Here is a 22728-nt window from a genome sequence, read left to right on the forward strand (position 1 = left end):
TTTTTGTGTTTTTTAATTGATATTTTCTATTTAATTTTTATTTTGATAAATTGCATAACTCCCCCTATTTTTTAGAAAAATAGCACGAAACCCCCTATTGGCAAAAAAATCCCCTATATTGTTCAAAAGGCAGCAAATTCCCTTTTTGTTAAAAATTAACGAAGAATGCATTTCACACATCGAAAATGAGAGTGAATTTCTTTTATATATTTTATATTTACAAATATCTTTTTTACCCCTTTATTTTATATATAAGAGAAAATTACTATTTTAGTTTAAACATATTTTAATAAATTATATATAATTGATTAATTTTAATATTATTTAGTTTTGATATATTTAATAAATTATATTAACTAAACATTAAAATACCTAAAATATATGTAATTTTAAATTATGTAAAATACATTTCTTTCAAATTTTGAAAAATTAAATTACATTTACTCATTTTTTCAAAAATAAAATTTTCAAATTCAAATTTGTTTTATATGTATATATTTATATACAAATTTATATAAAATAAAAACTAAAACAAAAAAGGAAAACTGTCGTCTTCCCCATGCTTCCAGCTAGCGCCACTACCTTCCCCGATCGCCTTTCCCCACCGCCTCGCCATGGATCCGTCGCCCATTTTACCTGTGGACGGCGACGATGTTTATATATATATTATGTATAACTGTATATAGATATAGTAATGTACATATATACACACATAACTATAAGTATATATAATATAAAATATATATTTAAAATAATTTAAATTTTGGACCGTTCATTTTTATCTAGTGAAGATCAATGATCATTGTCATAAGGGCATAACGGTTAATTTTTTTAAAAATTTAACACTATTAATCCTAATTAACAGAGGGGGAGCGTGCATTATTTTAGAAAACATAGATATTTTATTTACCTATAAAATTACCGCAAGGGATTTTTAGCTAAAAAACTAAAATATGGTGGATTTTATGTAATTTACCCAAATATTTTAGATAATTAGAGACCGTAGTAAAAGGAATGTTTAAATGCATAAAAAACCACTAAAAAAACCTTCACTGTTTTAAAATAAAAAAAATTAATAATCTATTTTGTTAAATATTGCTCAATCTCCTACCTTCATTAAATATAACTAAGGTTGTTAGTATTTTTATAAAATAAATGTTATGTCCTTAGCGATAAATAAAATTTTAGTCAATTTTCTTAGGGCGGTGATAATTTTGGTCCAGGACCAACCAAAATGGTGAATTAACACAATAATTTTTAAAAAATGGCGACTTAAGGACAAAAACTCCAACTTAGCTGGAATCATGCACATGGCGCGCATGTGACCCCCTAAATTTGAGGATTTCTCCAAATTTATGGTGAATTGGCATACATGATGAAATTTTTTAGCTTATACTTATGTGGCAAGTCGAAACAAATTAGGACAGTCTACGAGTATGAGTTGAGGGTAAGGTTGAAAGATGAATGAATTGGTTGCAGGAGAGAATTGGTTGAAAACATAAATAAACCATGAGAAAATGCTCGTAGTGAGGATATGAAGTGGTGGTGGTGTCCATCGGAGTAGGTAAGGTTGATGGTGATTGGCGAAGAGAGAGGCGGGATAATAATGTGAAGTCGTGAATGAGGAGATGAATTGAGAAATAGCAATATGGTAACCAAAATGGATGGGTAGAGGCTCAAAATGGTCATTGTGAGGTGAAAATTATTTTCGTGGTGGTCTGACAGAAAATGGAGTTTAGAAGGTGGCGAATCGACAACGAGGAAAAAAAAAGAGAGTTTAGGATTAGGCTGAAAATTGTTGGTCGCTAATAAGTGCACGTCTTTAGTCTAATGATGACACGTGGGGTGGAGTTGAGGCCACCTGTGGACGGCGAGGTAGAGGGTGGTGAACTTGGCTGGAAGGTCGCTGAAAAAAAAAATTAGACTCCGACTGTCAGCAATAATAATAGAGACTGCAGTTAGTGAGATGGTGGTGGTGGTAGGAATAAAATGAAATTAAAATAAAATAGGTGATTTGGCAAGCATGGTGAAGTGATAATAGTGATATGTTTTATTTTAATATGTTACTATTATCTCGTCAGAAAAATCAAATTATTTTAATCCATACAGTCAAAACTCACTGAAATAATAAAAAATCCCCAATTTAAATAGGCCACACGCGACGCACATAGTGCATTCCAATCAAATTAGGACAAATCGGATTAAAATTGACACATTTAGTTGAATTATCGTCCTTAATCGTTATTTTAAAATGATTTTGGGCCAGAGGTGCTAAGGCCTCTAAGAAATTTAACCAAAATTGCATGTTTACTTTATTATATAGTATTTCGTATTTTAATAACTGTTAAATTTGTATTGATTATACGAGAGTCGAATTTAATCAATTAATATTAACTGATGATCTTAATTTTATAAAAAAACTAATTATTAATATAAATAAAATCAAACACCCCACTCCTCCTCCTGCCACGGCGCCCCAACCAATCCTCCCTCGCCCACCCCTTGGCACCGCGGCCCACACCCACGGCCCCCTTAGTCGCCGTCGCCTCGGAATTTGGGCGGTGAATTTGTTTTTTTATCTTTTACTTTTGGAATTCTTTTGTGATTTTGTTTGGATGAAAAAGTGCTTTTCTTGGCCTTCAAATGTCCTGTTTGTTAACTGCTGCCCCTCTTCTTTGCTGTAGTTAGATTGATAAGTTTGAAGGGCCATTTTTATTTGGGTCTGTAAGGGAAGAATTAAGTCAGTCTTAACATTTTTAAACTTTTCAGGTGAATAGCTTGTTAGGGTTCACAATGGTGGGTGCATCTTCTGCACAAACTTCGCTTAAAGATTACCTGAAAAAGTACACGACTCAGGATGATGAGGAGAAGAAAAAGAAGAAGAAAAGGAGAAAATTTAAACCTGATGCTGGTGGAATTCTTGTGGTGGATGAAGATCCCATTTGGCAGAAGCCGGTTAAACTCGATGAAGAAGAACAAAATTCAGCAGGTTACTGAAATTATGTTTTTTTGGTTATAGAATACTTCACATTCTCGAATTTGGCTCAATCATATGAAGTGCTTACAGATGAAGAGACGCCTCAAGTTGATGAAGATATTGAAGTCAAGCGCATGAGGAGATTGGAGCAACTGAGGTCTAGACGCCCTTTTGGTGCAATTTCTGAGGATGGAAGTGGCTGGGTGTCGGTGTCCGATGCTCCTAATAATGTGAAACCAGAATACCAAAATTCTGATATTTCTCCACCTCGCAAGAGGAGGCTACGGAATGATACTCCGTCTCCAAGACCTGAACAACAATGCGATGTTCCAGCAGAGGCTGATTTGTCTCCACCACGACAGTCCCGCAAGCATTGCCAGAGTCCTCCTCCAAATGACACAAGAACATCCCCGTCTCATGGTGGTCGGACTGCGCGGTTTGATACACCTTCACCTGAGTCATATGTGGAAGCTTCAGCATCTGATAGAGTCACAGATTTGTCCCCACTTCGACGGCAACGAAGAGATAAGGATGAGTCACCTAAACCTGATAGAATACCTTCACATCCTAAGGCCGCGGATTCAGATATTTCTCCTCCTCGACGCGGTCATCATGGCTCTAGATATCAGAATGATACACGTGCGTCTTCGAAAGCAGATCTTTCTCCTCCTAGGAAGGTCAAGAATGATAGATCAGGTTCCATTGTCTCTGCAAGGAAGTCAATTCGCGACTTGGATGACTATGACACAGTTGACCCCGGTCCTTCAGTGTCTGACCTTTCTCCTCCGAGGAAGAGGCGGAAAGAATCACCAGTTTTGATACATCGACCGAAAACTGGATTAGTTTCTGGTGCAGATATTAAAGATGATAATGATAAAAAGAAAAAAGAAGACTGGTTGAGGTAACTATCTAGTCTTCCTTAGCATGCACCTTATCACCCCCTTCGTACCCCACTTCACAACACCTTTCATTACCACATTGAGTCCTTCTACCTATCTCTCCGCTGTCCTTCATTATACGCTTAATGCTATTGGTTCATCTCCTTTAATAGTTATGCAAAGCAATTTTCTTAACTTATATCTGCTCTGGTTTGTAAGTCCAAGTGCTTTATTAAGATAATTAGACTTGCTAGTTAATATTAGCATTTGGTCATATAGTCTAAAGTTTAATAGGTTCTTTAAAATTTGATGTTTGTTGCATTTTCTTGAATTAAGTTTTCTTTAACAGTTTGGTCTTATGTATATTGCTTGTTTTCTCATTTCTTCATTTCATTGAGGTGCTAAAAAAAAGTCAATGGTATATGTTATTGCAGGTTTAAAGAGATGGATCCTTCCATGAGTGGTCGAGCTGCTGAACCTATATACCGCAATAAGACAACTGGTCCGCGAAAAGTCTTTATCATCTTTTCTATTTTATGTTAACCAAGAAAGTAATTGTATCCCCTCTGTTTCATGCACCAGGGGAACGTATGTCAAAGGAGGAGTTTCTGAAGTCTCAGAAGAAAGAATTGAAGAAAGAAGAGAAGCCCAAGGTGCCTTTGATTCTCTCATGCACTTAAGATGTTTTGAATAATTTTGCAGAAACTTGGCATCCTTTTTCATCTGATGATCTTCTCCGGTCCTCTGTGTTCCTGATCTTCCTTCCCCACACTTCTTGCTTTCTCGGTCAGCTTTTTATTCTTTTTCTTTGCCCTTGTGGATGGAATTACAAGGGGAAAGAAAACCCAACCTAGAATTTTGTGGTTACCAAATTGAAATCTGCCAGTAGTAGCAACTCAAAATCTCGTAAATGTCTACCCATTTCTACTATCTGATGGCTAGCAAATGTCTCGTAAAAGGAGGCCTGATAAATGTTGTCTTTTGCATTAGTTGTTTGTGGATGATTTTAATTGATCCTATTGCTAATAAAGTTAGTAGCTCTATAGTCATTTTCCCGAGTTAATGCCATCCCAGTTGTCTTTCCTAATTTAGCTTAGACAGTTATCACAGTGGACAGGTTCTCTTTCAGAGTTCCTCTAACCATTTTATTAGTCTCGGCCAAGTTTCTGCGGTATTGTGTTAGTGACAGGAATTGCAATTCTTAGTGTAACGGATGCATAGAAAGTTGTATTAGAGGTTTGATGTGAAGTCTGAGATTTCCCAGTATCTGGTTTGCCAGACCTACCAAGAAATAAAAAATAAATTTTATTTAATCATATAGATTGATTTATTGTTACTGTGTAATGTTCACCGCTAAGTTCTCACCATAGTATTGATTTATGACTGATGTTTTGCATTCAGGAAATAAAACTGGAATGGGGCAAAGGGCTGGCTCAAAAGCGGGAAGCTGAAGCTAGATTGCAAGAGATAGAAAAGGAGAAGTATAAACCATTTGCTCGCGGCAGGTAATTCTTAATAGTAAATAGGAAAATAATTCACAGCCGTGCTAGTTTAGAATATGATGGGAATCACAAAGAAATTTTGCTGAATCTGGAATGCACTAATTCAGGTTTTCTGCACTCATTGATGATTCCTTTTATCTTCTATATACATCTCCTGAGGTTTTTAGACTTGTGGCATTCTGGAAATATGTAAAGAAAATCAGTTTGGGAAACATGCACAAAGGGAATAGATAAAGGGAACAATGTGCATTGTGGAGCTACTTGGTTGAAATAATTGAAATTTGGTTATAGTGAATAATGTGTTTACTTGGTTTGTGAATTTTTGTATTTAATGTCCAACATTTGTTGGGAAGTGCTATACCGATTGACTTGTAATATGGTTGATCTAATATTACCTTTTCCAAAACCTTTCAAGCATCAAAACACAATCTCTGATGCACGTGGTGACTCTATAATAAGACTGAGTTGGTTATAGGGAAATGAGCTGTCAAAAGGTGAAAAAAACAAGATAAAACACACTCATCAATGTTTGGTTTTGTGTTTTCGCATTTCCCAAGACAAGATAAAACACACTCAATGTTTGTTTTTGTGTTTTTACGCCTTATCAGTGTGTTTTTTTGTAATAATTTTCTAAATTCATTGATATAGCAATCCTGTTTATGTGCTTAAATTGATCGTTCTCCCTTTTTTGAGAATTTCTTTTGTAACGTTCTCATTTGTAGAATGGATTTCATATGTTGTGAATTCTCTAGTGCAGGGATGACCCTGATCTTGATGCTATGCTGAAGGAAAGACTTCGATGGGGTGATCCCATGGCACATTTAGTCAAGGCAAGTTGCCTATTTGCTTTATTCTAGTGATGAGTATCTAGAACTTTAGCTTATCTTCGTTTTATTTAACTTAGTGTACTTGACTTCTTAACTGAAATTTACATGTCGCGGTTTTGATTTCCACACCATATGGGCTTTTGCTCCCTCCAGCTCTCTAAATTTATCTGCCAAAATTTCAGAAAAAGCATTTGGAGCCAGTTCTTCCAGACTTAGGTGATAACGAGAAGATGAAAGAGTCCGGCTTCATAATTCCCCAGGAGATCCCAAGTCACAGCTGGATAAGAAGAGGACTGGATGCGGCACCAAACCGCTATGGGATCAGACCAGGCAGACACTGGGATGGTGTGGACCGCAGCAATGGTAAGCTCGTTCCCTAACATTTATTCAATGCTTTTTTTCTTTTCTATTATGAGCATTTTATGCAATCTCTCTATGCTGGTTGTCGTCTCTGTTCTTGCTATTTTGATGCCCACAGCGTCTTTGTCTTGAATCATAAACATGAGAAGATCGGACGAGCAGCACCCAGTAACGTCTAATTAAAAATGCGTCACATAGTTTATTCTGCCACTAAGAAACAATCTTTGTTTGTTCTTCTTGTAGGATATGAGAAGGAACTGTTTAAACGGATGAATGAAAAAAGAGCTACAGAGAGAGAAGCATATCTGTGGTCTGTTTCTGACATGTGACTTTATCAAGCAATTCGGATACTCTGACGAACATATGGTAGATGCTCGACGTTTTATCACATAGAATGTTAGCGGGGGAGCGTCCATGGTCGAGTTTTCACTTTAAAGGCCTTTGGCGTTGCTTTTCTTTTAACTCTTACAGATTGAGTTGACCATGTTCCTTTATTGCTTTATAAATCTTAATGTGAAACGAGAATATGTTTGAATTAATTAATGTGATTATAGTTTATATAAATTGTGGTGTCAAATTAATATATTTTCGATAAGCATACCTATAAACAAACATATTTTTATTTTAATTAGTGTTTCAGAAACTGAAAACTCAAAACGAAATCATAAAAATCGATTGTTATTGAAAATAAAAATTATTAAAAATTATAATTACAATTCTTATTTATTTTTTAAAAGTAAAATAATAAAATAGTATACAATTAATTAATAAATATAAAATATATAAAAAGTAATATTTCGACAATTCAGTATGATTTATTAAACAAAAACTACACACTGAAATTAACATCAAATATCAAAATTCTAAAAGGAAAAAATTTTTTAATACCAAATTGAATTTATCAGTGAGTTTTGATTTGGATTTGATATTGAGTTGTGAAAAGTCCTGCAGCCGACCCATTGCAAGGCTTGGGTCGTTTAGATGGAGCCCGAATTGATCCAACCAACTAGCGGAAACGGGTTTGACAGAGAGAAGGTTCTGGGTACTCGGAGTCCGACAAAACTACTCCCACTGCCATTTCGTCTCAATTTCCCGATTCATCCAACAGCTAAAACCGGCCCTTATTGTTTTCGTTTCTTTCTTCTTCATCAAGCAATTCTTCTTCCTATTCTCTTCTCGTTGCATATCTATATCTACAAATTGAGTTATCAGTTGAAGATCGTTTAGTTTGATTGTTTTTTTTTTTCAATCCAGTTGCTTTTCCGGATTCGCCATGTCTTCCCCTGCTGAGTAATTTTCTATCTCTCCCGCGTGCTTTGTTTATGTAGTATTGTGTTTTATGCTTCTGATTACGATGCGTTATTGCGTGTCTTTTGGTGCGTTGGAGTAGGTTGCGTGTCCCAGGAGTGGGTACCTCGTGATTGACTAGTTTATTTCTCATTTTTTGTGTTTGGCTGTGAGGTTATAGTTCTGCCACGGGTTTTCGGAGATGAATGTTATGAGGAATGAGATTTGTTCTTTTGCGAGATGTTAATATTGATTTGAATTTCGTGATTTAAGACTTGAGAGATTGACCTAGATGTGATGTTCAATATGCCGTATTACAGTTATTAATGATTTGGTTAACTCCGCAATTTTGAGGATGTTTTGGAAATTGACAGAAAGGTTGAAGTGAAGAATATAGTTTACATAAATGTGTGTGGAGAAAGGGCAAGGGTGTGTATGGGGTATTCTATGAGTGATATGCAGGCTAGTTATTCATGAGTGATTCATCAGCCAATCTCTCCTCTCTCCTCTTAGAGGGGAAACCATTTGTGGATACTTTTTGGTTCAAATTTCTAGACTTCAATGCTATTTTTTGTATTTTAGTATACACTTGTTACTGCTTATTTGGCATGCATTAAAGATGTATCTCGAGTAATTGATGTGAAGGAATTTGTATGACACTGGAGGGAGCACCATGGTTGGTGTAAATTCAACTTGTGGAAAATGGTGATGCTAGAGTTGCAATCTAGAATCTTCTGTCCATAAAGGGAAGTGTGGCAGATTATCACGTGCTGCAGATAGGAGGGGGGAATGAAACTTTGTGGTTGATCCTCAAGGAAAGAGTCTACCCATATATGGATGTAAAATAACCATAATTCAGTAAGTTGGGGAAAGGCAATATGGCAAATAATCATGTGGAACAGTTGCAAGGGACATCTAGAGTCACTTTAATCAACACGGTTTCAGTTACTGGCTTACTCTGCATGCTAATTTGACTAGTATTTGAAGTATGGTATTCAGTCAAGCTTCAAACTTTATTTTCAGTTGGGTGAAAACCTGACAATGACTTTTTCCACGATTGACGCTAATGCTGTTATATTTTGCAATACACCCTTACCAAAAGTATGAACTCTTCAAAGTATACTTGTTGATAGATAATGGCCATATTTAAGAATAATTTTATTGGAGCTGCATGTCTATATCCTTATGTAGATCTTATTTCTCTGTTTCATGTTATTTATGAAACTAGTATCTTACTTTCTACAAATTTCAATTCATTCTGACTGGTATAGGATCGTGGTAATGGTTCATGAATGTCACATATATTTGGTTTTAGAAGTAAGCTTTCTATCATCTGTTGATTTCCTATCTTCATCCGTCTCTCTTTACAGATACTATAAGTCTCTTCCACCTATAACTAAAGCTTATGGGACTGCGTGCTTCTTGGTCACCGTTGCATGTCAACTTGGGATACTCAGCCCTGGACTAATTGCACATGTGCCTTACTTATCAATCTTTCATTTCCAGGTAAAGTTTAACTTCTGGCTGCAATCCTGAATGCTTGTAAATGCATATATAGAAGCAACATCTCATTGAAGTAGCTTTCCGTTATTCTTCTGTTGTTTGAAAGTGGATATCGTCCTTACCATTCATATTAACTTTTGAATTTGAATCTTTCATGTCAATGGAGACAAAATAATAGTCCTTCTGATTGTTTCTTGGAATCTTCTAATTTCGGCTTTTTGTGAAGTTAGCACAAATGTACCAATTCTACTAATAAGTTTGTTAGAGTTTTCCTTATGTTTCAGTTATCCCGTCGTGTTGGCACTGTTTGCAGATGCCACAGGAAAGAGAATCTTTACCTAGAAAAGCTTGTAGGAGAAGTTGGAGAGTGTGCATGTTTCGAGGAAGGTATGTTAGGGAGAAGAGAACCTGTTTGCCATTTCATGACCTCAAAAAATCTGCTGTTTCAGAGCATTCATTAGTCAATGTCCAGCAGTTTTACATGTGATGGCCTCACCTTGTGTCCAGTCCACTTCTACTCCAACTGCGAATGCCCAATCACACCCTTATCGGGAAACAATTAATTTAAGAATAAAAACATAACTTAAGAACAAAGATGTGGAGATACTAAGGTGTGAAACTTTTAAGTTATCGATTAATGCTATTGTAACTGTGGGCACATGAATATGTGGTTAAGTATGTTGACTTAATTGTATGATGTTTTGGTTTTGGAAAACCACATAAGATTAGCACCTTAAGTGATCTTTTTCATTTTAAGTGGATTCTGTCCTTGTCCTATTAAAGGGGACAAAAGTTGCCTTAGCAAGATCACAATTTTGGAGGATCAACTAATTATTGATCGAACAGCAACTGGAAGGGCTAGGTATTTTGACATGGGGTTCATGGCGACTCGACTAACTTGGAACCTTGCCTACATTTCCTTCATGCCATTCAACCCAAAGATACAAGCTATATTTGGCTCAGTGGAGACAAGACAACAGAGTTGATATTAGTTCAAAATAGGGATTTTCGAGAGGAACATTATCTGAATCAATGATTGAAGACTTTGGATTATGTCTTGACAGACTATATTGCTAGATGAGCTACACATTGAGGTAAATAAATGTTTTGGTATATTAACTAAGAAATTTGGATGGTAGTTCAGAATAGATACTCCTTGAGAGACTTATGCAAGAGGTGCATATACTTTTTGGGAATATAACAGGTGTAGACTTTGAGAGACCTATGTGTGGTCTTTCTTATTTGCTCCTTATATTCAAAGAAGGAAAACCAAGATAACATTTTATGCGAACAAGTCCGTTGCTTCTGATATTTGATACAAATTTAAATTTTAATATGAACAGAACATAGAAATATAACAATGGGCAGAGAGAGAATAGCTGACCATACACTTGAAAGCTATCATCCTCTCTATTACTTGTAACCTAATTTGAAGGAAATTATATCAGCATTTGCCTTAGCGAAGGGAAAGTATGCGATGGTGGTTCTTTCCTTGTTATATGTCTACACATAGGACTGCAGAACGAGGTTGCACTCAGTGTGTCTACGTTCATTTTTAGGCTGTTGACAATCGCTCCTAAACTGACATGAAAACTCCAGATCCAAGATTTTTGCAATTACTGGTGGGCCTGTCAAGCAGGAAATAGTGGATTGAAGAATGTGTAGTTGTGGTGAATCAGGGGAAAGGAGGCCCAAGATGCTTCACTCTTATGGCTGATTGTGGTCCTAAAAGGTTCAAGCACGTGCTAAGAAAAATGAAAATATTGAAATATATTTGTTTGAAAGCGACTAGAGCTGGGTGACTTCTTGATTTTAGAAAGCTTAAGTTATGTTCTTTTGGCAAGTTGTGGTGGTCTCTCTGTGAAAGAGACTATTTTGTCTTCCTCGAATATCTTGCTTACAGGGGATCGATTATAAAGCATTTGCGAAAATACTTGATATTATGTCAAAGAAAGTTTTGCAATTTGCATTTCATAAAATGCATATTCATGAAGTTCATCTCATATGAGGTTTGCAAGATTTTTGATTCTCTGTCTCGTCCTCTATTTTCCTTTTCCTATCCCCTGAATGTCTCTTTATTTGAGAACAATAAAGGACAAATGATTGAAAACTTATTTATCAAAATTAGTTTTGGAATAGATACTTTGTTTGAGTGTTCTTTGTTTTGCAAAATGTACATTCTCTGATACTGTTCCAATCTTGTCTTCAGGTGTGGCGACTGATTACCAACTTCTTTTTTCTTGGAAAGTTTTCTATCAATTTCGGGATTCGCCTCCTGATGATGTACGTTACACTAAATCCTGATTAGGTCTTGACGTGATCAATGTTTTAAATTTGATTCCTAGATTTTGCCACTGAAAGTTTGGAACTGCTGAAATTTACTTTGCGGACTTTTATCATTACTTATTGTTTCCACAGAGCAAGATATGGAGTTCAACTGGAAAATGGACCTTTCCAGAGACGCACAGCTGATTTCTTATGGATGATGTTGTTTGGTGCTTTCTCTCTATTGGTATGTAAGACTGCATCTGGCTGTGCATGTGCTATATTTGTTTGCATGCCGTGTTACTTTTCTGTAGATTTATGTTTAAATTTTAAAGCATGGCAATTCATATGTGATATGCTCAAGCTTTTATATCTGAGATATTCTTTTCCTCAGTAAAAGGTTTGTTAAAATGACTTATACTAGTGTTTTTTCCCTCAATATATCTGCTTCCATTATGTCTTCTAACATTTGTGATTATTGATTCCTGTATCATATCGTAATCTTCAGATTTGCCCTACTCTTTTAGAAGTATTTTCATGGCTAATGTTGGTGTGCTTTGTTATTTCATCTTGCTTATGGTTCCTCCCTTACCTGCTTGTTTAGGTTTTATCTTCCATACCCTACTTCTGGTCGCCGTTTCTAGGGATATCTCTTGTTTTCATGCTTCTATATCTCTGGAGCAGAGAGTACCCAAATGCCACCATCAACATATATGGTCTTGTGGCTCTTAAGGTACTTTACCCCCTTATTGGATTCTGATCTTCTAATTGGTTCTTAAGGGATTAAGGTTTTGGTTTTAATGACAATCTTGTCTTCCTCAGGCATTTTATTTGCCATGGGCAATGCTCTGCTTAGATGTCATCTTTGGTTCTCCAATTGTACCAGATCTATTGGGTATTGTAGCTGGCCACCTTTATTATTTCCTAACAGTGTTGCATCCGCTTGCTGGTGGGAGGAACATATTGCGGACGCCTGCGTTGATGTATCCTTTTATTTAACTTCTCGGTTTCGTATATATCCAAAGTAAACATAAACATGCATATGCCCATGCTTGTGCTAGCTTGCTTGTTTACAGGTGTAGCGCTTCTCATATGGGGAATGTTTCCATCATCTGATGATTTGTCTTAGGCATTTATCTTCCTGGGAGATTCGATGCGACAAGAAAATGTCATGCCTAATTTTGGTTTCTGTTTATCTGAACCTGTTAACCCCAAATATCCCACATCTAAGCAGCAAAATATAAAACAATGATTCTGAATTCTCTCTGAAACAGTTGCTGGTTGCGTTCCTTAATTGGTGTTCTTAGACATAAACTAGTTGCGAGGTGGAGAATTGGTGCTCCAGTCAACAATGTACCTCAGCCTGACAGAACCTCTGGTGTGGCATTCAGAGGAAGATCTTATCGGCTTGGTGGTTGAAAGTTCTTTACCAACTCTTCAGCACTACAGGAAGTTTTATTGTGTATGTTGATGCACATATTCTGGAAACTGCTGCCTGCAAAAACGGTGAGCATTTTGAGCCAGCAAAGTCAGACGTATGCCCAAATTTGGTATCTGAGTAGCAGATACCTTGACTTTTATTCAGTACTTGATTTTCAAGGAAACAAATCATACAATAGAAATGTCCAGGTTAGACTAATGCATTTTATATGGGGATAAATGTATCTGGTAAGACTCCCAGAAATGGGTATATATCATTTGTGGGCAAACAGCCCGACTGGGAGCTCTGATAGTGTTCCTTGAGGATAATCTGACGATTTTCACTTTCTGTTCAGCAAGCCAAGATTGCTTTTGGCTACAGGGAACTAGGGATAATGATTTTGGCCGGTCTGGCCTCGAGTGACGTAAAACCCTTGAACATTTATGTTAAGTTTTTTCTGAACACCGTAAATACTCCTCTTTTATTACTGAAAAAATGAAATGTTACCAGAGTAAGTTGAAGTTCCGGGCTGGGGGAAGCTTGTAGGACGTAAGAAAAGAGATGAAGAAGTTTAGGCAGATATCCCACTCTATGCTTCGAAAAGATGATGATGCTCCTCGTTATGCAAAAAGGTCTCTCATTCCGTTTGCCTTGCAACGAAAGATGTGTCTTATCTCTTGGAATTTTGTCAAATTCTTTTGGATTGCAGTAACCCTGTGTGATGATTCACGCTCCTGCAAATAGTATATATTGCATTTTGGAGTCATAAATGCAAGAGTTATTCCATTTTTCTTACTTTAGCCGTATTGTCAGTGTGTATTTTGAAGATCCAATCAGAATTACCTTTATCGTCTCTGAATTCTGATAATACTTGCACAACTTGCTTTACCCGGGCTCCCAGTGGCCCACCTATCAGTATTAGTTTGAAGAGCTTTTTGGTGGAGCTTTGCATTTGCTGTTTATGTTTGCATAAAATTTTTGAGTTTGTATAAATGAATTTCAAAATTAGAAAAATATAGGCAAACAAATTGGAAATAGAATTAAATTGAAAGAAATTATGTCCTGATTGCGATCCAAGAGTTGGAAACTTATTTATGGATGTGTATGAGTATGTTGTATGTTATTGTTCTCGTTCTATAGGATTCTTTTTATAGGCATGAGTTAGGGCTTTGGCGCTAAAACCGCTATTTGAGAGTATTGGTTGACCTAAAAACAAAGACTTTGCTGGGGTATCCCTAGCTAAAGTCTTTCAAGGTTTGTTCGGGTTTTAGAATAAACTAGATTACTCTGAAGAGCTAGATTCATATAGGCATAATGACATTTACTTGTGGACGAGTCGTGTGTTAGGATATGTACACGAATGAGTAGGTTAAAATCTCACCCAAAAAGTATGTTGATTCCTCTAACTTTTGAAGTTAAAGACAAGCCCAAACAACTTAAAAAGCATGCCAAGCAGCTATCTAAATCGACATGGGTTTGGGGGAAGGATTGGCTCAACCTGGAAGGCCTCAGCAAGTAAGGGACATGTGTTGACCGTGTAGGAAGGCACTTGGGTTAGTTGGCGCCAATGTGGCCAAGAAAGGTGAAAAAAGCTGGTATCATGTCTCTCTAATGGATAGGATACATGGCAGAAGTTGAGGGAGACTTGAGATCCCCTCTACTACATAATAATTGTCTCCCTAGAAAGCAGGAGACATATTGTAGAAGTTGAGATGACCTGTCCCAACATAACACCTACTTTTTTGGAATTTGCCTCTGTCATACTTTGTCCATTGAATGCGTATAAATAACAAGTCAAAGCACCAAAAAAATTGTAACTTTACACACATTGAACTGTACTCTGCAATTTTTCTTACTTATATATTTTTTATTATAGTATTCTAGTTTTATGAATAACTTGAGTGTTGGAATACTAATATTTGGTTTGTAGGTTTTCTTGATTAGGACACAACTCATTGGACTTGAACGTTTTTGGTCGTATGATTTGGCACCATTTGGGAACACATTAAGATTTTAGGAGCATGGATTTTATAAAAGCATCAAACTAGAGTGGATAGAGTTATCCCAACTGGTAGTAAAGACGTGTGCCGGGCCCCCTGACAGGAGGTAGCTCCTAGTGCACTTTCTCTCAAAGGATTAGTGGCTGCTGCAGACCAGATAAACTGAGCAATTCACTCAAGGGCCTGCAAAATGAGACCATAATCCTTGATGAATTTTCTATATTAATATGTCAACTCCAAGTATCTCCTCAACCCTTTACATGTCATATAATTGGGAATAGGCCATGACTTCATGCAATCAACCTTACTAGGGTTAGTGGAATTGATTCTATCTCAATAGTTGAAGAGTAGTAACAATGTAAATGTTGAGACCAGGTCTTACAGTGAATTAGAATGTCTCCAAATAAAACCAATGTGAATTTCCTCAACTGTGGTGCAAAGACCATATTCATTAATGATTGGAATTCATAGTGGCCTTAGTAAGTGAGAGTACTATGCAATTCATCCAAAATCTCATCTATAATGCTTATGGAAAAATTGTATTTCCAAGTTATTTGGTTCAATTCAAATACCTGTAATCGACTGGTCTCCAAGTCCGATCCTTCTTCTTGACAAGCAAAATAGGCGAACCAAAAGGACTCTGCCTGTGCCTAATAATCCTAATTAACATCGAGCATGCCCTTAACTATGGTCTCAACATCCCCTTTCTCAACATAATTGTGCCTGTATCTTCTTAGGCATAGCATCAAATTTCAAAAGCATCCCTCTATGTTACAGGTTCTTCTTCAAATCAAACAAAGAAACTCAATCTACTCCTGATTCATAATAAGCCATGTTGTTGAAACTCTTGCTCTATCAACTGTTGTGCTCTAAACTAGAGAGATTGAGAAAGTGGTGCCAACTAACAAGAACAAGGGCTATTTGTTTATTGTAATTTACGATATAAAAATAGAAAGATATATTTTTATTCACAAACCGTAGATTTCTCAAGTTATTTTGTGGAGGATGCTTTCTTCTTCCTCCAGTTAAGAGTCACTGCAACAGAGGGTCCGGGCGAAGGGCGATGGCCATGCGGGGAAGGAGCCTGGGCACCGGCGATGAGAAGGCAGACTGGCGGCGGTACTCGACGGAGGAGGAGGGGTCATTTCTTGTTTTTCCTTATTATTTTTAATTTTTATAACTATTTATTGTAAATTTAAAAATAGGGGATAACAAATAATAATTATTAACTTAAAAAAATTCTGTTAGTATTATAAATTTATAATAATTGTAATTAATTCATTAACATGTAAAATATAATTTCATGGTTCAACTATTAAAACTGTAATTAATACGATTTTAATTTAAAACCTATTAATTGAGTTCATAAATATATATTTTTTTCTGTAAACTTAAATTAAAAATTGGTATAACAAAAAACATTTATATAAGTCATATTACTTTTCCCCAAAATATTACCCAAATACCTCTTTTGCTTTTTGGTAATTTAAGAAATACCTTATAAAATCAATATTAAAATTTGACCAGGTTAATAAGGGTACTTTTGGATGTTTCAAGGATTTTTTGATAACATCATCATGTTTCAGTATGGAGGAGATGTATGTGTAATTAATTAAAAAAATAAAAGTAATTTGTATAAATCTAAAAATATAAATATAATTATTTATATTCTAAAAAAAGCAAATCACATTGAAAAGCTCATTGCATATATAATAAATTATCAAAATTTCCTTGAAGTGAGATATAATTATTAAAACACTCCTTCTAGGCCTGTCGATGGGTTTATATTACATTACTCGAACCCAATAAATATTCATACTTATTATTTATATATTTTACTCGAATTTTATTTCTAGAATACTCACGGAGCCTACTATTCTATACCAAATAATTGGATTTGATTTGGGTCTTGCACATATTAAAATGAATGAAATAACTATACATGTTTCTTTGTTATGTTATCATCAAAACATATTACTAATTAATTAAAAATATTTCGTGAACTTGTGATTGAAAAGAATAAATTAAAAGCAATTTGAATATATTTTTGTTTTGAAGTTCACCGTTCTTGCCAGAAAAATACATATTCATCTCACGCGGCCTTTTAAAATTGGGGTTACTATTCCTATTGCCTCATTTTTATTAGTATTTTTGTTCTTCAATTTTTTAAAATAACATTTTGGTTCTATATTTCTTTAATTTTCGTGACTTTTGTCCTTCTTCTCGACGGGAAAAAGGAGTAAATTAAAAAGTTAAAATTAAAAAAATGAAAACGCTAAGAAATATAAATTGCGGGACCAATTGTACATTTAACCATAATTTTATTACGATTGGACTGAAAAATAAATTAAATTATTTTTAAAATACAAAATGATTTAGTAAAGTTGTGAAGAAAAAGGTAATGTAATTGTGAATAAAGAAAAGTGGGTGTAGAAAATGTCTTGTTGGACTAAAACAGCATTATCACATATATACTTACTACAGAATAGTGATTGGTTGGTTCAGAGAAATAGGGATTTTGATGAGTTATGTATATATGGTTTGGCTGAAATATAGGTGGAGTTGAATGGAGAGGAATAGAAGCGTTTATGGAGGGTCCGGAGAGGATGCACTGTGCCTCATCACTCACTCTTTCAAATACTCCCTTTCTCCAACACTACTCCACCACAAGAACCATTTCATATTCTCTCTCTCTCTCTCTCTCTGGAACTTGGGGAAAATACACAAAAAAGTAAAGCAAGAAAATGTCTTGGCAAACGTACGTTGATGAACATTTGATGTGTGATATCGAGGGGCATGCCGGCCTCCGCCTCTCCAGCGCTGCCATCATGGGACACGACGGCTCCATCTGGGCTCAGAGCTCCGCCTTTCCTGCGGTGATCTTTCTTCTTTTTCTTCATGTGTGTGTGTGTGATCAGTTACGTGTTTATATATGATGAAGGTGATCTGTGTAGGGAGTACATGGATTGATGTAGTTTATTCATTACATGATTGATTTGGATTTGGATTTGGCTAAGGTTGATGAGTGTGTTTGCAGCTGAAGCCAGATGAGATCACTGGAATACAGACTGACTTCAACGAGCCCGGGCATCTGGCGCCGACAGGCCTGTTCATTGCTGGAACAAAATACATGGTCATCCAAGGAGAACCCAATGCTGTCATTCGTGGAAAGAAGGTACTAATCTCTCTCTCTCTCTCTCTCACTGGCCGAATCCTATACTAAGCACTTGCCATATGATTAGTTCAGATTTTGGCACCATGAAAGTGGGATGTATAAATGAATTGATGTTGGCAGGGATCTGGAGGGATTACTATAAAGAAGACAGGTCAAGCAATGGTGTTTGGGCTGTATGAGGAGCCAGTGACACCAGGACAATGCAACATGGTTGTTGAGAGGCTTGCTGATTATCTCATCGACCAAGGCCTTTAGACTCAATTCATTTTTTTCTTTCTGAAATTTTGCATCTTTTTAGTTTATGTTGTTGATTTTTTATGATATGTGCACGAGTTAGGCCGTGTCTTCTTCTACATATCTTCATCTCTTCAAGAGAATAATAAAGAGAAGAATAAATTCTCTGTTTTTAAGTTGCTTACAAATTTAACCTCTCTTCCTTTTATCCTCTTTTAATTTAAGTTCCACAATGGGTTTAATAAAAAATAATAGCAATTTACCCCATACGTTCATTTTGAAGAATATATGGGTAAATTGCTATATTTTTAAAAATATAGGGAGATAAAATATTATTTTTTTATTTATTTACAATATCATAAGGGAGTTACTTGTATTTTTCCTAAAAATATTTTTATATCTTCTATCCTAATTAATGATCTGATATGGGAAATACTTCCCTTAAAATACGTTATCATTGTACAATCTCTAAAGATACGAGCTCTCCAATATTATTATCAAATACTGAAATAAATTTGTACGGTACTTAAATTTATTGAAACTAGCAACTCATTTCTTTAACATAATTTGTAAATTTATTTATTTAATTAATTATTCCTTTTCACTGTAAAAAATGGCGGCAAAGGGTGACAAAAGTTTGAGGTGGTAGTAGGTTTTCTTGAACAAGGTCGGAAGAATCAGATTATGGATGGAAAAGAGTAGTTATGTTGGCTTTCGACATAGTTGGATGGGCAAATCTGTCACACAATAAAAAATAATTTTTTGTCTTGTTTTATTTTTTATTTTTTCTAAGGCTTTACCGCAATGACATAGTTGACATTTCATACTTTCAGGCTATTTTTTCAGACGAATGGTTAACTTTTTTGGCAAAATTGCACACTTAGTCCAATAAGATAGATTTGTTTGAAAAATAGCTTTGTGAATTTTGTAAAATAGTCCCACATTTAGTTAAAATAGACAAAATGAGGATAAAATGGTTGCAAAGTTGGTCGTGCTCATCTTCTACCACTAAAGCATAATGACAAAAGGCACGTGAGAAACACGTTCGCACGTGCCCGTTAGTCAGTTGAAGGGAGGGAAAACTCTTAGCCAAAATTGCAAACTTAGTCTGGTAGGATAAACCCATTCCAAATATAGTCTTGCACTTCTTGGATTTCTGAACTAAAGACTCAAGTAATTAAATTGTTCCTCCAAGCCATAATTTTGTCCTGATTTTGCATATTTTAACGGAAGATAGGACTATATTTAAATATTCGTAAAGCTCAACACTATTTTTGAAATGTGTTTATCCTATGGACTAAGTTTGCAATTTTGCCAGAGTTTTTTTCCCTCCCTTCGACCGACTAACAGGCACATGTTTGATCTTGTATTCCTTTTGCCATTATATTTCAATGATAGAAAATGACTCTACATAAAATACTGGATTTAGAACGAAAATTTTAGAATGGGTACCATCTATTACAGATTGGAATGGTTTTTGTACGTTTTTGTAACATATCACTAATGCTGACATCATCTAGCCCTTATGTTAAATTTTCTTATTTTTGTAATGGGTAATGTGTTGCAACACCCATTCCAAAATTTTTAAAAAAGTGAATATATGTAAATCCATTCAAAATAAATGTTGTTCAAAATGTGGAATACTATTTGGAATGACCAGTATTGTGTTGGAACGACAAGTAATATTTATGTTAAGTATATATATTATTAGTGGCAAGAAATATTTTGTAATTTATTGCTCGAAGTATAATTATATATATATATGTGTATGTATAGTGATAATCATGTTAAAACAATTGAGGAGATAGATGTATGAGAAAAACCTGCTAGGGAGGGCGAGTCTTAGGCCGGAGTCTCAGGATGGTTTTAATACTTTCACAAAATGGGCCAAGTGCCAATGTGGACATGAACGGCAAGAAGATTAAGTGTCCGCGTCGGAAGTACAAAAACAAAAGGTTTAAAACACCAGACAACGTAAATTTTGACTTTTGTATAAGAAAATTTATACCAAAATATTATAATTGGACTTCTCATGATGAGAATAGGGTGCAAGATTACTTTACACCTACTAATGGTGATCTAGACTTGCTAGATGAGCTCACGTCTGAGCAACAAAAATAGTAATGGAGATTGATCGAATAAGCGTATTAGAAAAAGCAACGATCCAGTTCGGATATATTGACACACAAGGGGTTCAAACACCCTACCACAATGTCATTGTAATTTCAGCTACTAAACCCAATTACAGCGTGTAGAAAATCTTTGTAAATTATTGTAGCCCAGCAGATATTAATATCAAAGACAAATAGTGAAATTAAAAAAAAAAAAAAGAAAAGATAGGTTGTTAAGTACATTAATATTATTTACTATCTAATGTTATTTTTAAAATATTAATAATTTTTTATGACACAAATATAACGTCATTGATTCGGCTACGATTGACCCAACAATTGAACCAGTGACTCATAACCCACTTAATTTGTCAATTCAATAAACGGTTGGAATTACAAAACATTGTTGGGACAATTTATATATACTAGCTGTTGTGGCATGTACTTTTTACATGCATACAATTAATAATTTTTCACGTTTTAAAATATATTATAAATAAGAGTCAAATATATAAATCAATACATTGTATTAATAAAAGAAAAAATATAGTAATTTTTCAATTAATGTAAATTTTAAAAAGTTGAATAAGTTAGTTATTTTATTATAAAGGGCATTTTTGACTTCACAAAAAATTGGTGTGGAGGTGTTGTTAACCGTCGTTTGTGAGTGCGGAAGGATTTTTCGTATTATATTAGTATTAGATATATATAATATTTGTAGTTATAAACAAAATATGTGTAATTTATTTATACTTACATATAATTCATAAATTTAATACTTTTATAAAATAAAATAATGATATAAATAGTTTATAAATGCTTTTAATGTTTATATAAGTAATACACATTTTTAAAAATATTAATATTTTAATACCTAAAACATGCATATATATAAATTGACAAAAAGAATGTTAATCTTTCAATAATATCATTATCTCATTTATAAAGTTATGGTAATATTATTTAAAAATAATATATTTTTTTTAATATTTTAAAAATATTAAACAGGTCCATCAGGTTCGACTCAGTGCGAGTCGGGTCTGGGATAGGGGCGGGTCCGGGTCCAAAAATTTCTTTGGCTGGGCAAGTCTCAAGACAAATTGGTTGGACAAAGTTGCCCAATTCCATAAATAATAATATAGTTTTAATTATATATTAGTATTTTTAATATTAAATCATTATTTTCAAACTAAATATATATTTAGTCCAAATATTTTGGGAAAGACTAATGGTCAACACTAAGTTTAATCATTTTAGAAAACTTGAAAGTCAAAATTGATGACGTCCAAACATGGAGTACCAAAAGTAATTTAGTGACTAACTATGAAGACCAAAAGTGAAATTATCCCTGTTCAATTCTCACGGTCAAAAGTAAAAAATCATTACAGATACGAATTAGCCACGATTATCAGCCGTTGATTTTACAACGAGGCCACACAGCTAAAGATCATGACAAATATTATATACATAGCTGAAAATATGGCAAATATTGAGTAATCGTGGTAAAATATTGTTTTACTATGATTTTAAGCTGTAGTGATTTATCTATATTTAACTATAAATAAAAAAAAAGGCCTCCACGCTTACGAACGACGTTTAATTACATCCCCGCGCCAATTTTTTGTGAAGTCGAAAATGCCTTTCAACTGATAAACAAACTAACTTATTCAACTCTTTAAATTTTACCCTAGTTGATAAATTCATTTTCTTTTCTTTCTTGCTTTTTTTTTTAATGTAATGTATCGATATATATTTTACTCTTACTTATAGTACATCTTAAAGTGTAAAAAAATATTTATTATATACACACAAAAATAACACGCTACAATGACTAATATAAAAAAAAAAATTTTCACACGAACAAACAACGGTTGGTGACGCCAATGCACCAATTTTTAAATATAATAATTATAACTCTAATTAAATAATTTTAGAAATTAATTGGAATTACTGTTTTTTTTTTTTTTTTAACGAAAGTGGCTCTACATCATTTTAAGATCACTACACCGATTTTTTTTATTGTGCCGATAATCCCATATATAAAGTTAGTTATCTTTTGTTTCTTTCTTTCTTTTTGAAATTTGATTTATTTATAAAAAAATATTTATTATGTGTATATAAAAATAACGTATCATTATATGATTTTTTTTTTTATTCGCACCAATTTTTTCTTTTTATATTTCTAATAA

The 22728-nt window shown here is 34.5% G+C and overlaps 3 protein-coding genes across 5 annotated transcripts; all 3 read left to right on the top strand.

Annotated features, from left to right (window-relative positions):
• Positions 1-2407: 2407 nt before the first annotated feature.
• Positions 2408-7108, top strand: LOC105173817 (uncharacterized). 3 transcript variants are annotated; one of them, XM_088875463.1, is made up of 9 exons: positions 2408-2561; positions 2770-2989; positions 3068-3878; positions 4290-4357; positions 4438-4508; positions 5257-5360; positions 6115-6187; positions 6367-6547; positions 6788-7108. In XM_088875463.1, exons 2-9 carry the CDS (start codon positions 2794-2796, stop codon positions 6871-6873), a joined length of 1590 nt encoding a protein of 529 aa, XP_088731589.1. In that variant the 5' UTR covers positions 2408-2561; positions 2770-2793; the 3' UTR covers positions 6874-7108. The 3 variants fall into 3 exon arrangements, with proteins under 3 accessions (XP_088731589.1, XP_088731591.1, XP_088731590.1); XM_088875464.1 differs by lacking the exon at positions 2408-2561 and having other exon boundaries at positions 2570-2989; XM_088875465.1 differs by lacking the exons at positions 6367-6547; positions 6788-7108 and having other exon boundaries at positions 6110-6187.
• Positions 7109-7447: 339 nt separating this feature from the next.
• On the top strand, positions 7448-13490 carry DER1 (DERLIN-1). The gene is made up of 7 exons (XM_011095352.3): positions 7448-7834; positions 9202-9337; positions 11544-11617; positions 11753-11846; positions 12204-12332; positions 12422-12582; positions 12907-13490. The coding sequence occupies exons 1-7, from the start codon at positions 7818-7820 to the stop codon at positions 13016-13018; spliced, it is 723 nt and encodes a 240-aa protein (XP_011093654.1). The 5' UTR covers positions 7448-7817; the 3' UTR covers positions 13019-13490.
• A 3992-nt stretch (positions 13491-17482) lies between these two features.
• Positions 17483-18605, top strand: LOC105173565 (profilin-3). Its single transcript, XM_011095353.3, has 3 exons — positions 17483-17895; positions 18057-18194; positions 18315-18605. The coding sequence occupies exons 1-3, from the start codon at positions 17764-17766 to the stop codon at positions 18447-18449; spliced, it is 405 nt and encodes a 134-aa protein (XP_011093655.1). The 5' UTR covers positions 17483-17763; the 3' UTR covers positions 18450-18605.
• The last annotated feature ends 4123 nt before the right edge of the window (positions 18606-22728 follow it).

Source organism: Sesamum indicum, linkage group LG11, assembly GCF_026168435.1.
Source record: "Sesamum indicum cultivar Baizhima isolate 11 linkage group LG11, ASM2616843v1, whole genome shotgun sequence".
In the NCBI taxonomy this organism is placed as follows: domain Eukaryota; kingdom Viridiplantae; phylum Streptophyta; class Magnoliopsida; order Lamiales; family Pedaliaceae; genus Sesamum; species Sesamum indicum.